This window comes from Oryctolagus cuniculus, chromosome 2 (genome assembly GCF_051225735.1).
Source record: "Oryctolagus cuniculus isolate XC-2025 breed Fujian yellow rabbit chromosome 2, ASM5122573v1, whole genome shotgun sequence".
In the NCBI taxonomy this organism is placed as follows: domain Eukaryota; kingdom Metazoa; phylum Chordata; class Mammalia; order Lagomorpha; family Leporidae; genus Oryctolagus; species Oryctolagus cuniculus.
The window spans coordinates 81,506,559-81,525,345 of NC_142868.1; the positions used below are offsets into that span (position 1 = coordinate 81,506,559).

Here is an 18,787-nt window from a genome sequence, read left to right on the forward strand (position 1 = left end):
CCAGGCCAGGTCTCCTTGTTCTCGGTGGGCAGGGCCGTGCCAGTGGCGGCAGTGCCTTGTACATTCTTCTGGGACAGCCCGGTCACTTCGCCTCTAGGCTGTGTAAGACTGATGTCTCCCACTGAGGAGCCATTCTCATATCCACAACCATGTGTGTGTGTGTGTGTGTGTGAGAGAGAGAGAGAGAGAGAGAGAGAGAGGCACACAGAGAGGAAAACGGGTCTTCCAGCCTCTGGCTCACTCCCCAAATGCCCACAACATCCAGGGCTCAGCCAGAGTGAAGCCGGGGTCTCCCCCATGGCTGGCAGGGACCCCAGCATTTGAGCCATCACCTCCTGCCTCCCAGGAAGTTCACCAGCTGGGAGTCAATAGTGCAGCGCCCTGGGAGAGGAACTGGGCATCCCAAACAGCGTCTTAACCACTGACTTGAATAGCCACCTCATTTTTGAAAAGCTTACTTGAAAAAGAGGGAGCGAGCGATTGCTCTTCCATCCCCTGGTTCATTCTCCAAATGCCTGCAATGGCCAGGGCTGGGCCGGGCCGAGGGTGGGAGCCTGGAACCCTTATCTCCACATCCTATCTTGACCGTCCAGATGCGGGAGGACACTCCCGGTCTCTGACCACCCCCCTGCCCAGCTCCTGCAGGACAGCTTGGAGAAACCAGATTCTCGAGAGATTATTTTCTGCCTTCTCTCACCTGCCTCCTTGCTGTTCAAGGAGCAGAGATGGGCTCCCTTCCCCGGCCGGTCTCCACTGCAGATGCCACTAAGGGGGCAAGGGTTTTAAAATACATATATGTATTTATTTCAGAGACAGGGAGGGAGAGACGAAGAGCTTCCATCTACTGGTTCACTCCCTAAATGCCTGCAGTGGCAGGGACCTGGGGAAAGGGATCTCAGTTGACTTGAGGCATCACTGTCGCCTCCCAGGTCTGCATCAGAAGCCAGAGCTGGGTCTCACAGCCGGGTACTCGGGGTCGTCTTCAACCACAGGCTCGTCGCCTACCCTAGAGCAAGAAGACACAACACTCAGGCCTTCTCTCCTCCCCTCCTGGGTCACAGGAGCAAGACAGTGTTCAAGGACATTTAAACCAAGCCAGAGGTGGTTGAAAATGTATTTATTTTTCTTCAAACAATCTTTATCAAGCAATAAATAAAAACAGACATGTTGACTTTTCTAAAAAAAAAAAAATGCCGTAGACTATATACATCCTACAGAAGTACAGGCATCTCAAATGTAGAAATGACATCACTCCGAAAGATGAGGCTACTTACACAAGTTACAAGTATTGCATTGCTGGCTCCCGCAACCCTCTTCCTTGACCCCCTCAAGATTCCAAGGAGGGGCAGAGTGCTGGGGGAAAGGGCGCTTTCCAAGAGGAGACACCCTCCACCCTTGATGGACAAGGTTCGGGCAAAGTCTTCCCACAGCGCTCCACGGCATCAGCTGGCTTGCAAGCAAGAACAGATGCCCCATCTGGGCCAGGCTGGGGCTGGTGTGGAGACCACGCCCAGACAGGGACAAACCCTGGCTGTACTTTCTGTGAGATGACTAGCTCTGTGGTGGCCGGGCCCAGCCTCCACCCAGACCGGGGCGGTTAGATGCACCTTGCGAGCGCCTGCGGTTCTGAAACACGCTGATGCCGGGTCCTGCCCACAGGGATTCTGGTTGGCCTGGTGCAGGAAGAGCTGGATTTCAGGAGTCTGGAAGCTCCTGGGCGATTCTTAGGGGTGGCCGAGGGGGAAAAGACTGCTTTCTTGGCTACCGCAGGCTTGCTGGTCAACTCCCAGTCTCAGCCTCTTCTCTTCGCATTCCAACCGTCCCAGCTCCCTGGCCGCCACTTTCCCAAGGATTTGTAAATGCTCTGCACAGTGCCAGCCTAACACCACCACCCTGTGGCCGAGCCAGTCCACTCCACTTAGGGTCCTGCACAAGCACCCGTGGGCAGACAAGACCCGGGGAGGGAAGGGGCCACGGTTCTCGCACGCGCTGGCTGCACTTTTGTGGCCAACAGCAGACTTGGTGGGCAGGGAAGGGTGGCAATGCCTGGTGGCCACTGCGGAGATCTCTCATTCCTGGAAATCACGGCACAGGACGGGCACAGGACAGGCGGGGGCTTCTGGAAACCCCCGACAGCTGCGCTGACCCCGTGGCGGCTTCATTAGGGCTGCCCGAGCCATCCAACAGAGCTGCCACAAAAGGCCTCTTTTGCAATGGAGCCTATGTCCTAGTTTACCTCCAAGGGGGTCGGGGCTCATGCTGCTATCAAGTACAGAGGAAATGGCTTCATAAAGAGCTTGTCCGACACTCAAAAGACCTGAATTGGGAAACAGGGGTTGGACGGACGCGGACCAGTTCCAAGTTGGTCAGGATCTGGCCGGGAAAGCAGGGTGGCTTTTGGCAAATGTGTACTCACTCTAGGGAAAAAGGAACAGGGTCCTGCAGGTGCCCTTCCCTGGTACCCACCCCCCCAAGCAGCGGCCCCACTTGACCTTCTTTGACCTTGAAGTGACTTCCAGGAAGCAAGGAAAACGTGAGAATGCGGGAATGTTCCACCAGCAGTCTCTGAATGCGCCCATTGTCCAACAACCCCCACCCCTCCCCACCGTGCAGCCAAGCAGCTCCGGAGGAAATGGGGGGAGGGGAGGGTGAACCTCTGGCTTCCCTACAAATGGGAAGTGGGAGCCCTGGCCTTGGCCAAAGGGCGCACACGGGTTCAGAGTTCACAGACGGAGCCCAGTCCCGGCTGGGAGGCGGAAAGGAGAAGTGGCGTCCGTGCCTCTGCGGCTTGGAAGTCCTTTCTGGGCGAGCAAGGTCTCCACGGAGACTGTCCAAGGGCTACAAGACGCAGGCCCTCGATTCCAGACACGTCTGCAGTGACCTGTGATGCACTCCAGAGCAACACGGCCCACAACACGACACAAGAAATCACACAAAGGCTGCCCCCCCTCCCCTACCCCACCCCCCAACCTTGCCCGGAACACACATCCTTCTGCCTCTAAATTAGCCATTTCTCCACTTGGACAGGCCCCTTAATATGGCATTGGCCCAAAGAAGGATTCGGAGCGGCCGCCGAGTGCACACAACGTGCGCGTCGGGGGTCAGCAGCCGGAGGACTCTGCCTCGACCTCGACCCCACCCCCACCCCCCACACTGAGGGACACCTGAAATGCTCTTGTCCTTCAAGAGAGTCCTGAACTACCCACCGAGGCGGGAATTTTAGGAGCACAGGCATTTCCCAGGGCACCTCTGGGGAGCTCCCTAAGACCCAACACTGCAGCTGCCGCCAGAGAGAGGAGAGAGGAGGCTACAGCAGACGGAGGGGTTCGGAATCTGGTCTTCCCCAAGGGGTGCTCTAGGAATGTCTGGCTGGCACCCAGTTTCCTGGGAGCACCTTGGACCAGGTGCATTATCACAGACAGTTTTAGGCAGGTCCAGGAGAAGCCCCCTCCAACCGCCGAAGTGATCATGGGAGAGAAGTCGTAGGGTGCAGCTCAACCACCTTGGTGGTCTGGGTGCCCAGATCCCAGCTTCCAGAGTGGTCTCTTCCCACCTACGTCCAGGGAGACAGATGCGGGTGACCATCAGGCCCACCTGCACCCCCCCAGGGGGGCACCATCCACTTCCTACCCAGCTGCAGGGCTGTTGGACAGCACCCCGAACTCTCCCATCACTGTAGCTCCACTCCTAGTATGTCCACGCTCCGAGGAACCGCGTAATAAATAATTGCCTTTATTATTACACATAATTATGCACCTGTTGGCGACTTCAGAAGTGAAAACCATGTCCTAGAATATTCCTTTTGGAACCCAATTCCTGTAACTACAACAGAAAAAAAAAAAAAGGGACAAGCACGCAGAACCAGGCACTTCTGGCAAACTTGGTCTCTTCTCCCTCTCCCTTCCTCCCCCGCCTCCAAGGAAACCGGTCGATCGGGCGCACTTGCCAGGAGCTGGGGGCGTGGAAACTTCAAGCCTTCATTCACTGCTTTTAAAAAATGAGGTAAGAAATTTCTATCGGAAAAAGTAAAACTGACACACAAACCACACCAAGGCCTTCCCTGGCAGCCGGGGCAGCCGTTATTGCTCTAAGGTGGAGTGTTTTGCTGTTTGTTCGAATCTGTAGTCAAAAGTCCTTATTGCCATCGTGGCTGGCCCTGCGGCTGGCCAGGGAGAGGCGGACGGGGCGGGGGGCTCCCGGCTCTTAGCAGCTGGGGGACGTGGTGATGGGGCTGTGCAGGTACGGCAGGCTGCTGGGGGCCGAGTGCACGCCCACCGAGACCGGGAAGCTGAAGACGAACTGCGAGGTGGGCGTCGGGGTGGCTTTGCCGCGCTCCCGCAGGGGCGCCGAGGGGCTGTGGGCCTCGGCGGCGCACGACGCGGCCAGCACCTGGGACTCGAACTGCAGCAGCTGCCCCATGAAGCTGAAGTTGGGCGAGATGATGCTCCGGCGCTGCTTCACGAACTCGAACGCCTCCTCCAGCCTCACCCGCTTCTTCATCATCAGGTAGGCCAGGCAGATGGTGGCCGAGCGCGAGATGCCCGCCTGGCAGTGCACTAGCACGCGGCCGCGGCACTCCTTCACCGCATCTGGGGCACACGGGGGAGGGGGGAGGGGGGGACGCAGTGAGCGCAGGGCCGCCATCCCGGATCCCAGCCCCAGCAGGAGTCCCGGCTGCTCCCCCACACTGCCAGTGCACCTGGGAAGGCAATGGAGGACGGTGCAGGTACTCGGGCCCCTGCCACCCACGTGAGAGCCCAGGATGGAGTTTCCGGTGGCCACCTGGACTAGCAGATACAAGAGCTCTGCGTCTCCCTCCCTCTCTGTCACTCTGCCCTTAAATAAATGAACCATTTTTTTTTTCAATGCCCAAGCAGATTCAGAAGGGAGAGGAAGAAAATCCCCACGTGAGGGAGTCTACCTGTTCTAGGGTGGTTCTGCTCTGCTCTGTTTCTTAAAGATTTATTTACTTATGTGAGAGGCAGAGAGAGACATGGAGACGTAGAAGTGTAGACACACACACACACACACACACATCTTCCATTGGAGGCTTCACTCCCCAAATGGCCCCAACAGCCACCAAAAGCCCGAACTCCATCCTGGTCTCCCACATGAGTGGCAGAAGCCCAAATACTCTGGCCATCATCCACTGCCTTCCTGGGCACATTAGCAGCAAGCAGAGACGGGACTTGAACCAGCGCTCCGATGCCGGATGCCAGTATCCCCAGTGGCAGGTGAACCCACTGCACCACAACGCCAGCCCCTCCAGGGAGTTAACCAAAGGAAAGCACCACACTTGGGGAAAATGTACGCTGCAGCCAGTCAGGTCCCATCAGACATGCAAGGGTTCCCATCTCCGGAAACAGAATGACCCAGTTCTCCCTCTGGGTCCCCATGGGGGTATCTGCCACTCCTCTTCCCAACCCCACCCAGCCGGCACAGCAGGTGCACAAGGCTGCCGGTGACAGGCACAGGGCGGCTTGGTCCCTCGCACCCTCCCTGGGGGAGCCCGGGCCAGCCCACCTACCTATGTACTCGATGGCTTCCATGAACCAGGAGCTGATGTCGGTCTTGTGGTTGTCTTCCACCGGGATGCACTTGTACTGGTAGTGGCCTTCGAAGTGGTTCGGGCAGTCAGAGGAGACGTTCAGCAGGGCCGTGATGCCCAGGGCATCCAGCATGTCCCTCCGCGCAGCGTGATAGGCGCTGCCGAGGTAGAGGAAGGGCAGGATCTCCACGGGACCCCCCTGCAGCAGGAAGGAACACAGAGGCACCCCGACAACATGAGTGCAAGCCAAGGGCCTGAGGGGCTCAGGCCAGGCTGGGGAGCGGGGTGGAGCCTGGCCCTGGGGGGCTTTCCAAGGCAGCTCTTCTAGCCCAATCCCCTCCTCTGGGAGCATGGCAGGGTTGGTGGTCCTGCGGGGCAGGGGGGCAGTTGGAGCTTTTCCCACTCTGCCAGTGGGCAGAGAAGCCAGCACAGTTCCCGTCCACCACTCCCAGGACAAGGGAAGTAGCTCAGTGCTGGCGTTGCCTTCAGAGTTTAAGCCTGCTGATCAGCAAGCCACTGCACAAAAAAGACAGGGACCATCTTGACCTTAGGGACAAGAGCAAGGGTGGGGCTGGCCGGGGAGCTCCATCCAGGTCTCCCGTGTGGGTAGCAGGGACCCAACCATGTGAGCCATCCCCAGTGCCTCCCAGGCTGTGTGCTAGCAGGCAGCTGGAGTGGGGAGTGCAGCCAGGACCTGGACCAGGCACGCCGGTGCCCGTGTCTTAATCACGAGGCTGAAGGTTTTGATGACCCCCGTACAACGAGCCGGGCAGCCTGACCGCTGGGCACCGCTCCATGGCCTGTTCCTTTGAGGAAGGCTTTCTCTCTGCCTCCTATGCAGCAGGCGCCAGCGACACTGAATGTTAACGCTCAAGGCTGAGCCAGGCACATGTCTTCAGATTTGTTCTTAAATGAGGGTTAATTAGAAAGTGAAGTGAACGGACCCTAACATCACACCCCAATACTCAGGGTTCACTTCATTCTTCCCAAATTGAAGGAGTGCATTCAACGCCTTAAAAAAAAAAAAAAAAAAAAAAAAAAAAACCACACAGAGCTCTGCCAAGAGGCCGCTCCTGGGTCCCCACCCCGCCCTCACCCCTCACTCCTGAGCTCAGCACCCCAAGTCTACCTGGTCATGCAGGGGGGTCCCGCAGGAGCTACAGCCCAGCTCCAACGATTCCGTGGCACTCGGGGGCACCGGGGCTGGGATGGCTGCCAGGGCCTTGGTCTTGGAACAAAATTCTGGGTACTCGGAGGAAAACCTCTCATAGCCACCTGTAAAGCAGAAAGAGGTTCAGGTTAAGGGAGTCGGCTTCAGCGAAGGCTGGCTGGCTGGCTGGCTGGCTGGCGCCGCATCTGCCACTGGGTGGCGCTGTGGGCCCGGCGATGACGGCCCAGGCGCGTTTCCCCGGGGGACGCCTTGGGATTGGGATACAGAGGCAGACACACAGGCCGGCGGCAGGGGCGCCTCTGCGGAGCAGAGGGGATACTGAAGCTCGGGTAGGGCACAGCACGGTCTGTGGGCTGCCATGCGCACCGGGGCGGCCTGCACGGGCGCCGGTCACACACACACACACACACACACACGCAGGCCCCCTGGCACCGGCCCTTTGGGATGCCCAGGGCAGAGCAGGCACCAGGTGCACAACCTCACCCACAGCAGCGACGTCCACACGGCCCCTGCAGACACCCGGGGCTGGGGCACGGGAGGACCCCGACCGGGCCCTCCGAGGCCCTGCCCACGTGCGGCCCCGCTTTCAGGTTTCTTTCGTTAGCCCCACAAACGAGCTTTAAAATTGTTTCTACTCATTTATATTTACTTGAAAGGCAGACACAGATGGTTGGAGAGAAATCTTCCATCTGCTGGTTCACTCCCCAAATGGCTGGCAATGGATGGGGCTGGGCCAGGCTGAAGCCGGGATCTAGAACTCCACCCGGGTCTCCCACATGGGTGGCAGAGGCCCAAGCACTGGACCTGCTGCCTCCCACGGGTGCATGAGCAGGAGGCTGAGTGGGGACTTGAACCCAGGCACTCTGGGATGTGGAAGTCCCAGGAGCTGTCTTAACTGCTGTGCTGGGTGCCCGCTGGGCCCAGCAGGGGATGGTTTTAATGCAGTAGAGCTTTTGCCACAACTACTCTAATGAACCCATTCAAATGATGACAATGCCAAGCTGGGGGCTGGCGCTGTGATGCAGGAACTAAGACACCACCCGTGATCCCGCCAGAGCACCAGTGCCAGTCCCGGCTCCAACCCAGCTCCCTGCTAACGCACCTGGGAAGGCAGCGGAAGATGGCCTTGATAATTGGGCCCCTGCCCCCAACGTGGGAGACCCGGATGGAGTTCCGGGCTCCTGGCTTTGCCCAGGCCCAGCCTCAGCCATTGCAGCCATTTGAGGGAGTGAACCAGAAGACAGAAGCTCTCTCTCTCATCCTCTCTATCACTCTTCTTTTCAAATAACTAAATAAGCCTTTAAATAATAAATAAAGTGAAAATGCCAATTGGCTGCAGGTCCCCGCGTCGCCAGCACAGTCCTGTCTGTAGTCCAGGCCGCCATTCCCCGGGGCAGCCCACGTGACATAGTTAGGCAAGCCCTTGCCCTGATTCCCCACCCTAAAAACAGCTCCCTCCCCGCCACCCCCCCCCCTTCCCCAGAGAGCCACATCACAAGGCTTCCAGAAACAGGGCATCCAGCCTTCCTCCCTGTCCCCCGCGGCTCGCTCCCTCCCTCCGGATGTAACCGGACATCTCTCTGGGCACAGGCCTGCTTCCTGCTGACTCACAGCGCCCAGCCGCCCCGGGTGCCCCATGCCAGCTCCAGCCATGCTGCTGGCCTGAGCAGCCACCTCACCCCGGGGAGCACCCCTCCCTCCCATGAGGACCCCCATCGGCCCCCTTCCTTACAAAGCTGCTGACTTTGCTGCCCATAGTGGAGTGAATGGAGTATGGGGGAGGGGCGGGGGGAGGAGGCAGCAAGCGTCTGTAACTAAAGACCTGGCGTCAGGAGCATTGGTCAACACTCCCCTTCGGAGAAAGGGGACCGGGAGACAGGTGCAAGCGACAAACCACCCATGGCAGGTGGATACCTGCACGCAGGCAGTCACGTGGGCTTCTGTGGGCTCCCAGGGGTTTGAACACCAGTACCCCGGCTTCTATTTATCATGTGAGCTATCAAAGTATATGTTTTTCAATAAACATCTAAGACAAGAGTAGAGCCCTCTAACAGCTCCCAAACAGGCAAACTGTCCCCCACCTGCAAGTAAAACCTGCCATGGCAGGCATCAGCCACCTCCAGGGCCCAGTCAATGAGCAGCAGACCCCGGAGGGAGGGGCCTGGAGCCTGCTGCTGACCGCTGACTGGGTGGGAAGCAGGACAGGTGACCTCCCGGGGTGGAGGAGAGGCCTCCTTCACGCTGATCCCAACAGGACGGACAACTAGCAAGCGTCTGGAAAAGACCCCCTTAGAAAGCAGCAGAAACAAGGTAAGCTTCCCTCCTGGCCATGGCTAAAGGAACCACGGGAAGGAAGAACCTAGCGGAGGGAGCAGGGGCCAAGGGCAGCCATCCGAGGGTTTGAGCTTCCTGGGCTGCTGCTGGCTTAAGGGTGGGGCTGTGGCTGGGTGGTCCAAGGAGCAACACCCCAGGGAGCTCCTCCCAGTGGGCCTGCAAGTCCAAGTCCACAGCCAAGTCCAAGGCAGGCACCGCCAAGTCCAAGGCACCCAGTGTGTCCTCAAGGCCAGCCCCTCGCCAGTGGTCTCTGGTCTCAGTCTGTGCTAGCAAAGGGTGTGGCCACTGTGAGAGGGACTGTGTCCCCTGTGCCAGGCTTCCACCCATGAGCCCAGCCGCGTCCTGTGGAAACGTGGGACTGAGCCGCAACAAACAGCGGACGCCACGTGTGCCCTGGAGCACAGGTTCTGCCAGGCGTGCCTGTATCCCTCTACTGGGTTGCCCTGTGAATGAAGGTGGGAGCCCTGGTTCACCATGTGGGAGGTGGGACAAGAGATTCTAAGACTTCTCCTGTCTCTCTCCTACCCAGTGTGCTGCGGCCAGACCCAGGCCAGGCTTATCCACAACTCAGGAGAAGGAGAGCTTGTTGCCATCACATATAAGCAGGCTGAGCTCACACCGTACAAGGACAAACAGAGGCAGATCCGGGACTTGGGCAAGCACAGTCTCTCTCAAACCCCAGTTTCCCAGCCCCTCAACACTAAGGACATCACAAGGCAATGATCTTGAAGTTCCTGTGTCCTGTGGGTCTACATGTCCAAAGACTCCTTCTCTACCGGTCAAGTTGGCCAGCAGGTGTCGAAAACGGGCATTCAGGCCGGCGCCACTAGGCTAATCCTCCGCCTGCGGCGCCGGCACCCCGGGTTCTGTCCCGGTTGCTCCTCTTCCAGTCCAGCTCTCTCTGTGGCCCGGGAGTGCAGTGGAGGATGGCCCAAGTGCTTGGGCCCTGCACCCGCATGGGGACCAGGAGGAAGCACCTGGCTCCTGGCGGCCCTTTGGAGGGGGTGAACCAACAGAAAGAAGACCTTTCTCTCTGTCTCTCTCTCTCACTGTCTAACTCTGCCTGTGCAAAAAAAAAAAACAAAACAAAAAAAAAAAAAGGGCATTCGTGTCTTCTGAATAAAATATCCCAACAGACATCCCAATGAATGTTCATCTGTTTGTTTCTATGCCCTATTGAATGCAATTCCAGAAAAAACCACTTGGACTAATTCTGACCAGTCTTTCCCAAGTCCTTATTTACGAATGTACTCCTTATTTTGAAACCTCTCATTTTCTCAGATGAATTTTAAAACTCGAAAGTCTAGGAGAAAAAAAAATAATAGGAGTACGATTTTCACCCAACTGCTCACTCCTGTACTCACACAGCAAGCCAGTTCCCACAGGTGAGTGAGAACCGTGTCTCCCTGGCCATAGATTGTGCACTGCTGGTGGCCTCTGTCCCTGTAGGAGCAGAGATAACCGATGGGCACACAGCTCTTCATGGGATGGCCAGACTTTTCCCATGATCCTCTCTGTGCTCACAGTATCACCTGTTCTCACAGCTTCATGGCCCTGCTCCTCTGGCTCAGCAAATAAGCCTGGGGTTATTTGAAGGTCACTGCTGATTAGAACTTGCCTTTTGCGGGTACTGACCTGGTTAGCAGCCGCGGGAATGCTGGGCAACACTTAAAATTCACCTGGGGGACCCCCAGAGCCTGCAGCCGCCCCCAGCCTCGCCCCAGGTCCCGCATGCTCTCTGCAGCATTCGGCTCGCTGGCTTCCGTTAGAGAATGAACTTTGCTTCCTGTCACGCTTCCTCTTTGTTAGCCGGGAGCGGCGCCCGCTAAGGAAGCTGGCTCTCTGGTTTCAGACGTGCAGAGTTCTAGAAGACAGCCCTGGGCTCCTTCAGCCGGCCACCTTAGGTGTCTGCCCCAGGAAGCCCAGAGTTCTCCTAGGGAAGTGGCCACTCTCGGGTCACACTTCAGCCCCGGCTGGGGCTACTTCTCTTAGTTGGAAACCCAATTCAAAGGATGCCTTTGCTTTTTCCCTGATAATCTCCTCTTTCAGGCCCACCATGTTTTTTAAAAGATGTGTTTATTTATTTGAAAGGCAGAGTTAAGGGGAGGGGATTAATTTTCCATCTGCTGGATCACTCCCCGAATGATGGCAGAGGTCAGAGCTGGGCCAGGCTGAAGCCAGGAGCCAAGAGCTTCTTCCAGGTCTCCCCCAAGGGTACAGGGGCCCAAGGACTTAAGCCACCTTTCGAAGCTTTTCCAGGTGCATTAGCAGGGAGCTGGATCGGAAGTGGAACAGCCTGGACTTGAACTGGCGCCCATATGGGATGCTGGCATCACAGGCAGTGGCCGCAGCTCCACCCTTTTACAATACTAACTCTCCAGGCCTCCGCTGTCCAGAGCACACACGGTGTTGTATTTGTACAGGAAAAACATCCTTTCCCCTGGGCACACAGAAAGTGAGTAAGCTCATCCTCCCCCCAGGGGAAGCAGAGATAAAGACACAGCCACATGGAGATGACAGTCCCCAGCCTGGCCTGCCAATCCCTGCCTGTCATTCATGGTGGGCTCCGGAAAGAGATAGGTATCCTAGTGTACCACAAGGGGCACAGGAAATTCAACCTGGAGGGAAACAGGTGAATCTTAGGAAGGAAGATAAAGTTGTTATACTCCCAATCTCCTTGCATAACAACAACAACAATAATAATAGTTATTTGGGAATATTGGAGGTAAGAAATAACTTCTGGCTAAGCTTAGGGTAAGAAGATACTCCTGTCTTTCTCTCAACCAGGAATTAAAATTCTATGTCAGATTTAAGAAGGAGAGAGAGAAAAGGGATTCTAAAGATGTGTACTGGGATTTTATATAAAAAATACCGAAATCCCTCAATTGTCCCTAAAAATTCCTTACAGGATTTCAATTAAAATGTTTTAAGAAATTACTCCAATGGGACTCTTTTACCGGCAACAATGCAGAAAACACTGTAGAATTGTAGTTACTGCTCTTAACAAAACTGGGGTAATAACAGGATCTGTAAGGGCCCCACGGAACTCTGGTAAGCCTTTACTCTTGTCTTCCTGAATTCTCCTGTGGAATCAGTTACCACCTGCAGTGGTAGAAACAGGAAAACTGGATTTTTGCACGCAATTAATTAGTAGAACGAGATGAGTCTTCGCTGGGAAGAATGGTATCACTTCTGAAGATATCCCGTCGCTTTCACTGTCACCCTGTTTGGCCACGCAGGGCAGTCATCGGCCATCCGGCCCCGCCTGCTGGCTGTGCTGCCCACGGCCACTCGCCTCCCATGCGCGCGAATAAGACATAATAAAGGCCCCACTTCCGAACAGGAAAGTCAAATGAGCAACTCCGGTGGGAACCACATTACCCAGACCGCTATCAAGCGAGGCGCTCGCGGAAGACTACCCAAGGGGGTTTTGCTTCCCTTTAGATGCCGCTGCACCTTCCCGCGGGGTGTGGGGGCAGATCCGGGCTGTTTCCTTCCCGCCCTCTCCAGGGATGCCTTCCGCACCCTGAGGGCCGAGAGGACAAAGGGCCTGAGTGACATCAGAACGGAACGGAACGGAACGCAGCCCAGGTCACCTCCCCCATCAGGCTGGACAGCCCCGCGCCCTGGAGGCGCTTTGCTCTCTTTGCTCCTGAAGACGCAGCTCCAACCCCCGGCTTCGGTTGGGGTTGGGGTTAGGGGAGCAGCTGTCCCTGGCGAGTCAGCAGCTAAACCTGCTGCCCAGGACTCCCCCTCGATCTCCATCCCTGGGATGCCCCCTGTGGCGCGCGTAGGGTCGCAGGCGGTGCAGGCCTCGGCAGGATCGCCCTCTCCGCAGGCCAGGCACCTCGCCACGCCGCCGGGACACTGTCATTTTCCCCAGAAACGGCCTGGCGTCTCATCAGTATTTGCCTGGCTCAGACCGGGTCTGGCTCGGCGTCTCGGGATGGGATTCTGGCTGATAGCCCGGGGGACAGGACCTAAATCACTGTGTCCCGGAAGCCCCAGGGCTCCAGCCCCCGCGCTGCCGCTCCGGGGCGGTCGCCTCCGGATTTCTTCCAGGAAGGAAAACAAAACAAAACAGACGCCGGCTGCACGTGGGGCCGGAGCCCAGCGCCAGCCCCCTCAGCGTTCTCGCGCTGCTGCGTCCGGCCAGAGGTCCGCGAAGAGACGCGCGCGCTCCGGCTCCGAACCAGCGGGGCCGGGAGGGCTCGCGGCTCCGGGGGACTGGGAGCGCTCCGACAATGGCGCAGACGCTCGCCCAGGAGGTCTCCTAGGCACCTGCGGCGCGGGGACCCCGGCACCGCAGGGCCTGGCAGGGCGAGCGGCTTCCCCCGCGCCGTCTCTTAAAGCGCCTTGGGGAGATTTGGGGGTATAGGCTGCAGCGGAGGGGCAAAAGGCGATCCTTAGGGAAAAGGAAAAATCAGCAAAATCGCCTTAGCGGTTCAACCAAAGGTCAACAGCGGCCTTTCCCCGGCAGCTGACAGGTCAAACGGTCAGCAAACAACGACGCAGGACAAAGCCCCCCGCTGTCCACAGGGGCGGCCCGGCTCGCAGGCAAGGAGCTACGCGGCAGTGCGGCGGGGAGGGGGCGGTGGGGAGAGGTTTTCCGCCCCTCTCCCCCGCCCATCTCCCTTCCTCCCGGGCGAACAGGTCCCGAGGGGAGAGGCGAGGAGAGAGGGGGCTTAGGGCGCCTGCAGGGAGAGGGGCGGCTCTTTGATGGCGCGGCTAGGAAACGCCTCTCCGGGTCGGAAGCGAAGACCCGGCGCGGCCAAAGAATGTGCGGAATGCGGCGGCCCGGGGCGGGGTGGGGGGGCGCAGCGCGGCAGGGGACTCCCCGGCCCCTGGCCCGGCAGGTGCGGCCAGCGCGCCGCCGCTCCAGCGACTTCCAGAGCACGCGGGACCCTGCTGCCGCTGCTGCCAAGAGTTTGCCCAGGGTTCACTTCGCGCAGACACGCGCCACCATCAGACAGCCAGGGAGACTCGTAGCTGAACAAAAGGTCTCGAGTCTCTACCGCCTGGGTTTGCACGGTTCTGGCCCCGCGTCCCCGAGTCTGGGACTAGCCCAGCGCGGAAGCAACCTGCCACTTCCCACACGGCGCCTGGAGTTGGGCAGTGGGAGACGGGACGCGAGGATCGCTTCCCACTGAGCCCAAGGGACACAGCCAGTCTCGGCGCTCACTCCCCTCCCTCACCCCCGGGGGGGTTAGGACTCGGGGCAGGGCACTCGGTGGCACCGGGGAGCACTCCCCGCCAGGACTCCAGCAGAGTCGCCTCACCCGCGAGGCCAGCACCGTTAGAGTGTAAGCAAACACGGTGTCGCCGCGACGCCTTCGGAATGGCAGGTGACCCGGGAAACGCAGCCGCACGGTCCCCAGGAACTCGGAGCTCGCACGCGCAGAGACGCACGACCCTTTGCAAACCCACGCACTACACACCAACACGCGCGCCAAGGAGCGCGCGGGGCTCCCCACGGCCAACGAAGTCGCCCCGGGTATTCGGTCCCCGGGCCACCCAGCGCCCCCACGCCCCTGCCCTCCCCGCTCGCGCGGTGGGCGCCCGCGTGTACCTTTGAGCAGGCAGATGTCCGTGCGCTCGGCGTTGCGGCGCAGCGCCTGCACGACCAGCGACACGGTGCTGTCCTCCCGGAGGCTCTCGGCGCGCGGGCTCCGCTCGTCGTAGACGATGACGGCCGAGTAGAGGCCGGAGCGCAGCCGGGCGCGCACCTCCTCCTCGGCGGGCAGGATCTGCTCCAGGCTCACGGAGCCCTTGGCCCGCCGCCGCACGATGGTGTTACAGCGCACGTTGACCGAGCCGCGAATGTAGCCCGCGCTGTGCGCCAGGAACGGTCTGCAGTCCAGCAGCAGGCACTTGCCGCCGCCCAGCAGCCCCAGGGCGCCGCCGCCGCTCTCGTCCCGGTTCAACAGCCTCTTCAGCACGCTGCAGTCCATCTCCCGCAGCTCCTCCATCGTCACCATGCCGGCCGGTCAGCGCGGCTGCGGGGCGCGCGAGGGGGAGCGGAGGGCCCCCGGGCCGGCGAGGCTGCGCGCGGGCGCCTGCACAAGTGGCCGCAAACTTGTGCCGCCGTGGGCAGCCTCTTCTCGCCGTCCCCTTCCTCCCGCAGCTTCGCGGTTACATAGCAGGCGCAGCGCAGCGGTCCCGGGCTCCCGGTAGGCGGCTCGCTGGGGAGGCGCTGGTGGCGGTGGCAGCAGTGGCGGGGAGTGCGTGTACGGAGAGATCGCGGCTCCCGCTCGCTGCCGCCTCTCGTGGGCTTAGCCGGCCGTACTGTTCCCGCCGGTGCGCGGGCCCCCAAGCACAGCCGGAGCTCGGCGCACCGCCCGGCCGCGCTTCCTCCTCGGCTTATAGATTTATTAATGCTCCTCGGCTCCCCCCACCCCGGGGAGGGAACTCAATACTACCTTGCGAGGCTCCGCCCCCTCCCAGGCCCGGCCCCGCGCCCTCCCCCCCCCCCCCCCCCCCGATCGCAGCCCTCCCGGGCGCGTGAATGGAGCGCCGGCCGCTCGCGCCTGGTCACGGGGCCGCGACGTCACAAAGAGCGGAGTAAACAGGCCGCTCGGTGCGCTCCGCCAGGCCCATTCATAAAACGGAGACCCAGCGGAAGAGGGAGCGGCCTCCGAGCCGCCGGCGAGCGGCGGTGGCGGCGGCGCCTGGACTTTTGTGAATGGAGCCGCCGCTCCGCCCGCGGGCCCGGAGCCCGCCGCGCGCCTCCCGCTCGACACGAGCAGCGGGGCCGCCGCTTCCCGGGCCGCGCGAGGTTCGGTGCGATGGAAACAAACAGCCGGCCCGGACTCCGGCGCCGCCGAGTCCAGGACGAAGCTCCAGGCTGCTTCCCCTTTGTCTCCATGCTCTCCCCCCGCCCCGCCGCGCCCCTAACTCAGCCGCAGGTTTCTCCCCAGAGCCCCAAGGGAGAGGGGAACGCGGCGCGCCCCCTCCCCTTCCTCCTCCCTCCGGCGCGGCCCGGGACTCCGCTCCCCGGAGCTCAGCGTGCGCGCCCGGGCCAGCCAGGCGCGCTCTTTACGCAGGCGTTAGCGGGTGACTGAGTTTATCTCGCGTCGTGAGATCAGCTTTACGGCTTCCGAGGAACGTGGGCAAGCCCCTTTTACAAGAGGAAAGAGAAAGCCCTCCCCGCCCCCCGTAGCCCCGTAACGGCGAGAGGTGCCGGGCTGCCGTGGACCACCCGGAGGGAGGCGCGCATGGGCCGAATGGTGGTGGTGTGCGCCGCGCTTCCTAAAAGATGTTTATTTAACCCTGGCGGGCGGAGGCTCTCCTCCCCTTTCTGCGCGCGTGTGGACCGGCTCCGCAGGACACAAAGATGGGGTCCGCGTTGGGTGCGGGGCGAAACCCCGAGGCGCGGCCGTGCGCTGACCTTTGGGAAGGATTGAGCGAGCCGCGGGCCCCACGCAGGGTTCCCGGCCTCCCGCCTTCCTTCCAGGTCACGTAGCATTCCCCCCACACACACCCCCGCCCGGCTTTACTTATGCATTTAATTTCCCCGAGGCCTCTTTGACACCGGGGTTGTGCGCGCACGCGGTGGGGCCCTTCCAGAAGCCAAAAATTATTCGGCCGACATCTTGCCAAGCCTTGTTAGGGGAGAATTAATCACCGAGCTAGGGAATTACAGGACGCGCCGCGAGTCCCGGTAGCTGGGTCGCGCGCCGGCCCCTCCCGCCCCGGCTCGGCCCTCCCCACTCGCCCTGCTCCGGGCTTTTGTTCCCGGCTGCGCGGCTTTCCGGAGCTCTCACCTCCGGCCCCCGGGGCCATTCGCCCCAGGCCCCAACCGGGGCTCAGCGGGGCCTCCATTTCCGAGGCCACCGACCTGCGCCCCACCACCCCGCCCTCAGCGCCCCGAATCCCCCACCCGGGGGCCTGGCCTGTGGCTTGTCCGGGGCAGAATCCTTATGTTCTGGGGCTCCAAGGTGGCTCAGCACGACTCTGCAGTGCTCCTGTGTCGACTTAAAATGGACTATTTCGTTCATCGTGCACTTTCGCGTTTTTGATACATGGCTTTAAGACATTTATTTTGATCAGTAACTTTTTCACACACACACACACCCCTGAAGTTTTGCGCCTGAGGCACGCGCTCACCCTAATCCCAACCCTTTGAGGGGCCCGGGCGCGGGCACTCCGGGTGGAGGTCAGCGGACACAGCGCACGGAGCGACACGAGAGGTCTCCGTGGCGCCCCTCATTCTGCTGGGGTGGCTGTGGGGCTCTCTAACCCCTGATCTCGTTAACACACCAGGAATGCGCCCTGGTCCAGGGGTCCCCCAGCCCTGACAGCTCCGGGAAGATTCGCTTTTCCAGGCAGCTCAGATATCCGGCCCCTCTCGGCGAGGAGAGACCCCTACTCCTTCGCAAAGGTCTGGACGGGACGTGGCTTCCAGGAGCCTCTCAGTGGGAGGCAGGGCCGAGCCAATAGCGCCACAGGGGCAGGAGGTGGGGCAAGGGCCCGGAGCCGCACGGGCCGCGCGCTGCCCGCCTTTGTCGCCCCGGCGCCGGGGGCAGCTCCCCGCCTGCCCAGCCCGCGAGCGGCGCTCACGTGGCGCGTAAGGAACAGCCCAATACGGGGGGAGGAGAATGCCCCCGGAACAAAGACTGGCTCTCTGCACTTGACAGCAGTCCGCAGCCGCCAAACCCCGCGTCCCGCGGGCGCGCGTGGGTGTCCGCGTGTGCGCGCCGCGCCTGCGCGCTGCTCCCCGGAGGGCGGCCGCCGCCTCGGACTCGCGTGTGCATGCCGGGAGTGGCTTCCGCGGCGAGGGCTAAGGCCCGGGTGTCCCCTAGCTCTAGCCCAGGAATCGGCTTTGCGCTAATGAGATTTACGTTATGGTATTTCATTTATGTGATGCACATGTATGCATTTTAATTCTAAGTGCTTGTAGCATTCGGTCCGCAATGAAGCAAATACAGTGGGAGGGGTACCGGACAGCGGCTGTTCCAGGCTTGGTGATAAAACTTCCTCCAATTGCTCAGCGGGCTGGGGGCGGGGAACGTAATCCGTTCACACAGGAAGCTTGCGAAACAGCTTGTCAATCACCAGATCTGGGCGCAAACAAAGCGTTTGGAAGGAAGACACTGGGCTTGAATGTCGCTGCAAAGTTAATTTAATTAACTAAGACGGCGCTGCAGGGATCAGAATGGGATTGCGCGAGGAGCTGTAGTTTGTTTGTTTATTTATTTTGACAGGCAGAGTGGACAGAGAGAGAAAGACAGAGAGAAAGCTCTTCCTATGCCGTTGGTTCACCCTCCAATGGCCACCGCGGCCGGCGCGCTGCGGCCGGCTCATCGCGCTGATCCGAAGCCAGGAGCCAGGTGCTTCTCCTGGTCTCCCATGGAGTGCAGGGCCCAAGTACTCGGGCCATCCTCCACTGCACTCCCGGGCCACGGCAGAGAGCTGGCCTGGAAGAGGGGCAACCGGGACAGAATCCGGCGCCCCGACGGGGACTAGAACCCGGTGTGCGGGCGCCGCAAGGCGGAGGATTAGCCTAGTGAGCCGCTGTCGGCGCTGCTGTAGTTTATTTATATTCGGCAGTAAACCTCAGGGTGAAAATACTTTCAGAAATCCACTGTGACCTGTAGATCCTGCTTCTCTCTCATCAGCGCGCCTGGGATCGCCTGTGTTAGCCTGTCAGGCTCCGCAAACCTCTGCTCTTGTTGAAGAACGTTTCTTCCCAATTAGGACCGTGTGTGATCGGGGAGTTTAAGGGTCCACCTGGA

At 60.2% G+C, this 18,787-nt stretch overlaps 1 protein-coding gene across 1 annotated transcript; it reads right to left on the reverse strand.

Moving 5' to 3' along the window:
* Positions 1–1,102: 1,102 nt before the first annotated feature.
* DUSP4 (dual specificity phosphatase 4) lies at positions 1,103–15,444 on the reverse strand. The gene is made up of 4 exons (XM_002720829.6): positions 14,623–15,444; positions 6,678–6,823; positions 5,528–5,747; positions 1,103–4,589 (listed from the first exon to the last, which is right to left on the reverse strand). The coding sequence occupies exons 1-4, from the start codon at positions 15,029–15,031 to the stop codon at positions 4,204–4,206; spliced, it is 1,161 nt and encodes a 386-aa protein (XP_002720875.1). The 5' UTR covers positions 15,032–15,444; the 3' UTR covers positions 1,103–4,203.
* Between the last annotated feature and the right edge of the window lie 3,343 nt (positions 15,445–18,787).